Source organism: Theropithecus gelada, chromosome 10 (genome assembly GCF_003255815.1).
Source record: "Theropithecus gelada isolate Dixy chromosome 10, Tgel_1.0, whole genome shotgun sequence".
Taxonomy (NCBI): domain Eukaryota; kingdom Metazoa; phylum Chordata; class Mammalia; order Primates; family Cercopithecidae; genus Theropithecus; species Theropithecus gelada.
The window spans coordinates 31,021,310-31,028,680 of record NC_037678.1 but is presented as its reverse complement, the minus strand read 5'-3'; the positions used below and the strand labels follow the sequence as shown (position 1 = coordinate 31,028,680).

The 7,371-nt window shown below is 60.3% G+C and overlaps 1 protein-coding gene across 2 annotated transcripts; it reads right to left on the bottom strand.

Annotated features, from left to right (window-relative positions):
- Nucleotides 1-612: 612 nt before the first annotated feature.
- On the bottom strand, nt 613-6,614 carry DGCR6 (DiGeorge syndrome critical region gene 6). Of its 2 annotated transcripts, XM_025399520.1 has the most exons (5): nt 6,361-6,614; nt 6,121-6,281; nt 2,363-2,463; nt 1,615-1,755; nt 613-1,160 (listed from the first exon to the last, which is right to left on the bottom strand). In XM_025399520.1, the coding sequence occupies exons 1-5, from the start codon at nt 6,468-6,470 to the stop codon at nt 1,011-1,013; spliced, it is 663 nt and encodes a 220-aa protein (XP_025255305.1). In that variant the 5' UTR covers nt 6,471-6,614; the 3' UTR covers nt 613-1,010. The 2 variants fall into 2 exon arrangements, with proteins under 2 accessions (XP_025255305.1, XP_025255306.1); XM_025399521.1 differs by lacking the exon at nt 2,363-2,463 and having other exon boundaries at nt 6,121-6,268; nt 6,361-6,514.
- Between the last annotated feature and the right edge of the window lie 757 nt (nt 6,615-7,371).

The window sequence follows — 7,371 nt, the reverse complement described above, 5'->3', positions numbered from 1 at the left end:
AGGGAGTGGCTCAGACAGGGTCAGGGAAGTCTCACCCCAGACTCTGGCTTCCAGCATCATCTGTTCCTGGAGGCCAGGCCCTGCGCAGACCTGGACACCCCCAACCCTGACTCCACAAGGACCCAGCAGGGCCCATGGGCCCAGGCCAGCATGGAGGGGACTCATGCAGATGCAGAGGCCAAGTTCTCTACATGGGCCTGGCATGCCTTCCCCTGGGGCTCCTGCCACCCGGAGTCCTCTACCCGTGACCTGCATCAGGTGCCTCCTAGTGGTTCCCACAGGACACTGACCAGGCTGCGGCAGGCGCACAGTTGCACCCCGGGCCTTCTCCCACGCTCTCCAGCCCCCAGCCCCACAAAGCAGGCTGGATGTGGTCCTCATGCCCTGGGGCTTGGATGGGGGCCCCGTGCAGATGGCAGTGACAGCATCCTGGGACCAGGGCTGGGGCAGGAAAGGCTGGAGGGTCCCAGTCTCTGTACAGGGGGAGGGGTGGTGGGCTGGGCACACAGCCCAGGAAGGGGCCCCCAGGCAGAGGCCTCTGCTGCAGCAGAGGCGGGGGCCCTACTGGGGCCCTGGTTATGGCAGAACCTGCAGCTGTCACACAAGCCATACGTGGGCCACACTGAGGCATCTTTATTTCTCTGGGTCACACAGAGCTTGGGCCTCGGAGCCTCTTCTGCATGGGGGCTGCAGCTGCCAAGGGAGCGGCTGAGACCAGAACAAGCACTCGGGTGGCCCGCAGTGCAGGCTGGGATGTGCCCCGTGGAGTGAGAAGGTGTGAGAATCCCCGGCCTCACTCTCTGCCGGGCCCTGAAGCAGACAGCGGCAGGCTGGGCCAGCCTTCCTTTTATGAGACCAACCTAGTGTTTGGCAGCAAGTCCCAGACGCAGGGGGACAGGCAGCCGGGTTCCACCCGGCCTCTCCTCAGCAGGGGACCCCTGTGGGCAGCTGGGAAGGCAGTGGCCAAAGGTCAAGAAGATGAACTCTGCCCAGACTTCTGCTGCCTGTGGCTATGGTGGGACAGGGCTGCCTTTCTGGTCACACTGGGCAGCAGGTGGCTGCCAGGGACCTCCCAGTCCCAGGGCTGCCTTCCCGGCCCGGCAGCCCCTCTGCTGCAGCTTCCGGATGAGTTCCAGCAGGTTCATCTGCAGCATCAGCTCCTGGGATACAGAGGGGCACCGTGAAGGCCAGAGTGACCCCCGGGCCCCTTTCACCCCAGCCCAAGGGTGCCAGGCAGTGAGCCCACAGGGCGGCCATGGCTGTGAAGCCTGGTCATGGCCTGCCAGGATAGGGTAGAATCTGAGCCTCTGCCCCCAGCAGGGCCACTCGGAATGGCATGTGGGAGGGGAGCAGAAGAGGGCCCTGTGGGGCACAGCAGGCCTGGGGAGGGTGGGCAGTGCCCCGTGGCTGGCTGGCTCACCCTCCTGTGGGGAATGGGCCTGGCCTCCGTGCTGGGAATGGCAGAGAAATCCTTTCCAGAGTCTCAATCCTTCCACTTCACCCCCTATACCCTGAGCCTGGCTCCCCAGGGACCAGCGGTGAAACCCCAGATGGAATGGGGTCTGTGGGGCCCAGGGGCACTCGGGCTAGGGCGGAGCAGGCCCAGGCGCTGACCTGTGGGTTGGTGGTCACATAGAAGCCAGCCACCCCCGCCTTCTCCAGTGTGCTCTGCTGGTCAGCCACCTTCCGGTCCAGCTCCAGGACGATCTTCCGGTCCATTGCCCGCTGCTCCTCACGGATCCGGTGTTCCACCGCCTGCCGTGGGGGGTGGGGCGGGAGGGGGAGGGCAGCTCAAACACATGCTCCTGCTGCCGTCCCCAGCAGCACCAGCTCTGACACCACCGATGCATCCTCACCACACCCAGGCCTCTCCTCAGCCATGCAAACTCCTGAAGGGGGCCCTAAGGGGCTTCCACGAATGCCCTAACTTGGGACTGCCTTGGGACCACACAAACGTCTCCGCAGGCACACCTTGCCCCATGGCTTGTTGGTTACATGCCAGTCTCTGGTTGTCCCTGTGCTCCCTGGGAGAAGGATGGGCCCCTTCCTGGCTGGCCCCATCATCCCACCATTGCCCTTGTACCCCCTCAAGGCCACCTGCTCTGCGGAGGCCCCAACCCACGAGGAGCTGCTATCCAGGGGAGCAACGGTGGGCCCTCACCCTCCACCCAGCCCCAGCACACCTGGCACCCTCAGGGAGGAGCCACCTGGTGGGACTCACTAGGCCTCCAGTGGCCCACTCAGGCCCAGGGTAGCCACCCACGCCTGAGGCCCCCACACCCCTTCAGCTCAGCCCAGTCAGCAGAGCCAGGTGGTGCCCACAAGAGACCTGGGCCGGCCACCCTGCCTGTGCCCCCCATACCTGTAGTTCTTGCTGCTGAGCCGCCTGAAGCACAGGCAGGTTGTGGGGCCGGCAGGCCTGCTGGGCTTCCTGGTGCTTCTGCCGCAGCGCCTGCCTGAGCACTGGGAGGGATGAGAGCCAGTCAGCAGGCGGTGGGACCTGCCTTGCCAGCCCAGCGGAGCAGCCAGGCCAAAGGGGTATCTGCACTGGGGACGCTGGCCTCCTCCATTCTCCCACCCCACTGTCACCCAGGGCCGGGCCCTCCAATGGCAAGTCTCCAGGGGACTCCAGAAGGTACGGGTGGACTGAAAGAGGGTGGGGTGGGGAAGACTGGCGGGGTGGGGCCAAAGCTGCAGCCCCAGACCCAGGGCAGCTGGAGGAGGCGGGTGGGAGGGAGGCTGCAGTCTGAGGGCTTCAGGGCCCCCATGGCCACAGGCCACTGGACATCTACTCAAGTGTCGGAGGCCACCTCAGACAAAAGCACAGGAAAGGAGCAGGAGGAGCGGGGTCGCTGAGCCTGAGTGTGGGGCCTCTGCCTACCAGGGGTATGCTCGGCCCCTCCACCCTTCAGGGTGGGCAGCCGCCTCCCCCATCTGCAGCTCCCAGCCCCTGCACAGCGCCAGATGGAGAAGGGTGAGCTGACCTGGCAGGCCCAAATTTGGGATGAACCTGGGGTGCCATAAGCCTGTGCGGCTCTGGGTCAGGGAGTCTGTGTGGCTTTGAGGGGCTCACCCTCAGCCACCAATCAAAGCTCCACGGTCCCTGCTGAACTGTGCACAAACACAGATGTGTGCAAACTGTCTAGTCTGAGGGGAATGTACAGAGGAAGTGATCATGGGACATAAACCATCATGGCAAAAATGGAACATGCAGCACCCCGCAGCTGGCGCCAGTGACCGGTAAGTGCCAAATGGCTACAGCTCCCCAGGAAGGAGGGGTCCCTGGCCACAAGAAACGTGAAACCCAACACTCTGTTCCTGGGAAGAGCCCTGATGTTGCAGCTCTTCTCTGGTGGCAAGTTTCCAGGGAACTTCAGGGTCCCTGAGGCTCCCCTGCAGGTAGCCTGGCTTCCACTGTGCCTGCAGCCTTCCCCGATCTCCTGTTTCTTGGCATTCTGTACACACTCAGTGATGGCATTTATCACATGAAATATGTTTCAAACCAAGAGCTCCCTCGAGACATCTCCATAACACAGGGAAGCAGGGAAATGTCACCTCCTTCACCCAGATTCCACTAGGTAGGCAACCAAAAGGCAAGAAGAGAGCCACGCCGGCTGCCTGTGTAGAAAGGGCCTGGCCTTAGACATGCCCAGGGAACACAAAGGAGGCAGGAGCAGCCAGTCACCCCTGCCAAATCAGAAAGGAGAAGGAGAAAGTCAACGCAGGCATGCCTGCTGCTGGTGGAACCAGGGCCTGGCCCAAACCTGAAGCACAAACAGCACTGGGCCCAGGCAGTTACTGAAACTCCCCATCCTGCTAGAAGGAACCACAGCTCTATGGAAAAATGGCGGATTCCAGGACTGAGACAGGGAGAAAACAAGAAAAGATGAGCGTGAACATGTACCTGAACCAGAAAGCAAGGAAGTACTCACAGAATGATGGGGAGGCATCTAAAGGAGCCTGGAGCGCCCCCACTGGCCACACATGGCACAGTCTGAGCAATAAGGAATAATGAGCCATGCCCTTGGGATTAAACTGTATGCCTCTTACAGCCCAATAAAAAATTTTAAAAAGACAAACGCCCAAACATTTAGGGGAAGAAGTAATGCCAATTACACACAAACTCTTCTGGAAAACTGAAGAGGAGAGAACACTTCCAAACTCATCCTATAAGGCTGGCAAAAACCCTGATACCCAAACCAGATATTACATGAAAACTATAGACCACATTTTGTCATGAACATAGACAAAAAAATTCTTTTTTTTTTTTTTTTTTGAGACGGAGTCTCGCTCTGTCGCCCAGGCTGGATTGCAGTGGCCCGATCTCGGCTCACTGCAAGCTCCGCCTCCCGGGTTCACGCCATTCTCCTGCCTCAGCCTCCCGAGTAGCTGGGACTACAGGTGCCCGCCACCACGCCCGGCTAGTTTTTTGTATCTTTTAGTAGAGACGGGGTTTCATCGTGTTAGCCAGGATGGTCTCGATCGCCTGACCTCGTGATCCGCCCGTCTCGGCCTCCCAAAGTGCTGGGATTACAGGCTTGAGCCACCGCGCCCGGCCCAAAAAAATTCTTAAGATTTTAGCAAATCAAATCCAGCGTACATAAAGAGGATACTACAGCACAACCAAGTAGGATGGAATTCAAGTAACTGTAATTCACTGTAGTCATAGAAAATGATTCACCACGTGATCATCTCAAGAGCTGCCAAACAGGGGTCTACCAAAATCCGACATCCATTCTTGATAGAAACACGAATCCTGGAGCAGATGGACAGCGCCTGCCTTCTGGGGAAGGGCGCCTTGCTCCGCTAGGAGGAATTTTTGCCACATTAAACCTGCTTCTAATCAGGCTTCTACCAGCAGTCCAGTGTACAGGAAACCCAGAGAGTGGAGAAGCAGGTTAAATGCACGAGGAAGCAACCTGATAGATCCAGAGCAGGGCATTTGCCCTGGACTCTACACAAAGTCAATGCCATGATAAATGCTGGGGACTGTTCCAGAAGCAAAGAGACCAAAGTAGCCAATTGTAGTATATGAACTTGGACTGGATCCTTACTTATACATCAACAATTTGCCACAAGTTAGGTAGCATGATGTGGCCGTGCACTGAAAGTCAGGAGTCACCCGGAACAGTTAATTTCTCAGGGGGCTACCCTCGGCAGCTGTGTAGGAGACCACTCTTGTTCTAGAGAACTTGCTCCCAATCCGAGGCCAAGGTTGACCCCACCCCTCGGTTGTCTGGAGGCATTCTTGGTTTTCCGGACTAGGGAGGGTACCCCTGCCATCCTGCAATGCGCAAGACAGCATCTCACCATAGACTTACCCAGCCACAAATGTCAACATTGCTGGGTTGAAAATCCTGGTCTCCAGGAACGCTGAAGACTCTAGGTGAACCGCTATGCGGTCACATGCACGCATTTTGGGATATCAAGCACTAGAGCAGAACGTTCACTACTGAACTTTCAGCGGCGAGCACAAGCGCACGCAGTAGACTCTCTTTTCAGCTTTTCTAAATGTTTCAACTTTTAAAAGAAGTTTGGGAAAAATAAAATAGCGAAGGTTGAAATCTGATGGTGCAGGGGGACCTGGCCTATATAATTTGCAGGAAAGGACTCCCAAGCGCACCAAGCATGCGGCTCAAGTGGGAAGCTCTTCGGGTTTGCGAGGGCGCCACAGGAGACAGTGCTTAGGAATTTGATGTGCAACTGGAATGAGGCCCTGCGAGGCCTGAGAGAGAACTGACTCTGAAGGGCGCTGCACAGCTGTCAACAGACCTCCAATTACGAAGGGCAACCAGTCAGAGCCACCACCAGAGTCTGCCTGTAGGCCAACCAGGCACCGAGGCCTAGGGCCGTCCCGCCTGGAAGGGGCTGGGGCACAGGGAAGCCCGAGCAAGGAGTTTCTGCTAAGAAGTGGGGGCTGCAGCAACTGAAAACAAAACTAGTTGGACCCACTGGTCACTAAAAAGGCACTGTCTCAGTCTCCGCGCCCATGGGTTTTGTCAATCTCGGGGGCCTTTTCCGAACACTCCCAGGGAAGGAGCCGATCTGCACAGATACCAAGAGCTGCCGGGAGGCGCCGACCCCGAGGAGGAGGCACCTCGTCCCGCTGCCCCCGCGCACCTCGGTGCTCGTTCTGTAGGCGCAGGCGCTGGTTGTACAGGCTCTTTTCAGTGAGGTGCTGGATCTCCAGTAGCCCCTGCACGATTTCGAACACGGTGCCGTCGAGAAGCGCCAGGGCCAGGTCGCTGAGCGTGGTGTAGGACAGGCGCTGCTGGAAGGAGCTGCGGGGTAGGGGGGCGCGGTGAGCCCTGGAGGGACCCGACACCGCCTCGGCAGGCCGCCGCCCGCCCGCCCGCGTACCTGGGCAACTCCTTCACAAGGCTCTGCAGCGCGGACAGCAGCTGGTAGTGTCGCTCCTGCTGCCGGGCACCGTCCGCCACCTCCTCCAAGGCGCCCGCATAACGCTCCATGGCGCGAACGCCCGCTAGCCGCCGGCAACAGTGACAGCGCCCCCAGCTTCACGTCATCCCGAGCGCGGCGCGCCCGCCCCTTTTACGACAGTTCCGAACACAGCGTGCCCCGCCCCTCTTACGACAGGCCCGAGCGCGGCGCGCTCGGCCGCGTGCCCCGCCCCGCGCCCCACCCCCTGCGTCATTTGGGAGGAGAGGGGCCCCGCCCCTCCGCGGAGGCTCCTAGGAGGATTTCGCTCAGCCCAGCCTCGCACCTGCCTGCTGCCGCGCGACCCTAGAGGCGAGATTCCACCGCCTGGATATCGCAGGACCATGGAGAATCCCACCCCTCCCTGAGTCAGTGCGGGCTGAGGTCCCGGCTCCGCACCGGCGCGCCTGCGAGGTGGACTCCTCCCAGTCACCGGCCTTCCCCCAGAGTGGGGGGCTCCGGCCAGAGCCCACAGGACCTGGGTCTAAGGCACCATCCGCGGCCGAACAGTGGCGCTGGGGTCTGTCTGCGTCCTCCCCGCCCCCGGGGTGAGACAGACAGGACCACCCTAGAGCCTCTGGGCCAGGACGGTTGGAGCCGGAGTCCCCATCTGGGCCTGTATGGTCGCCCCAGGCTGCCCGGCCCCCAGCGCGAACTGTGAGCCCAGACTGCACTTTCCCTGTTCCCAGGCCAGCTGCTGGGCCGGGGCTGGGGGGCTTCTGGTGGCTGGGGCTGAACCGGCTAGGAACAGGCTTTAATAGGAGGGGCTCGGGTGGAGGAAAGGCTCCTGCAAAGGTTCTGCCAGTATCAGGTCAGGTGGAGGGAGGAGAGGACCGGTGTGGCCAAGCTGCGGAAGCCAGCGCAGGAAACAAGGGCGGGGGCTGCTCATTACAGAGGCTGCTGGAGGCTTGTCCGAAGAGCAGCAGGCGGCAC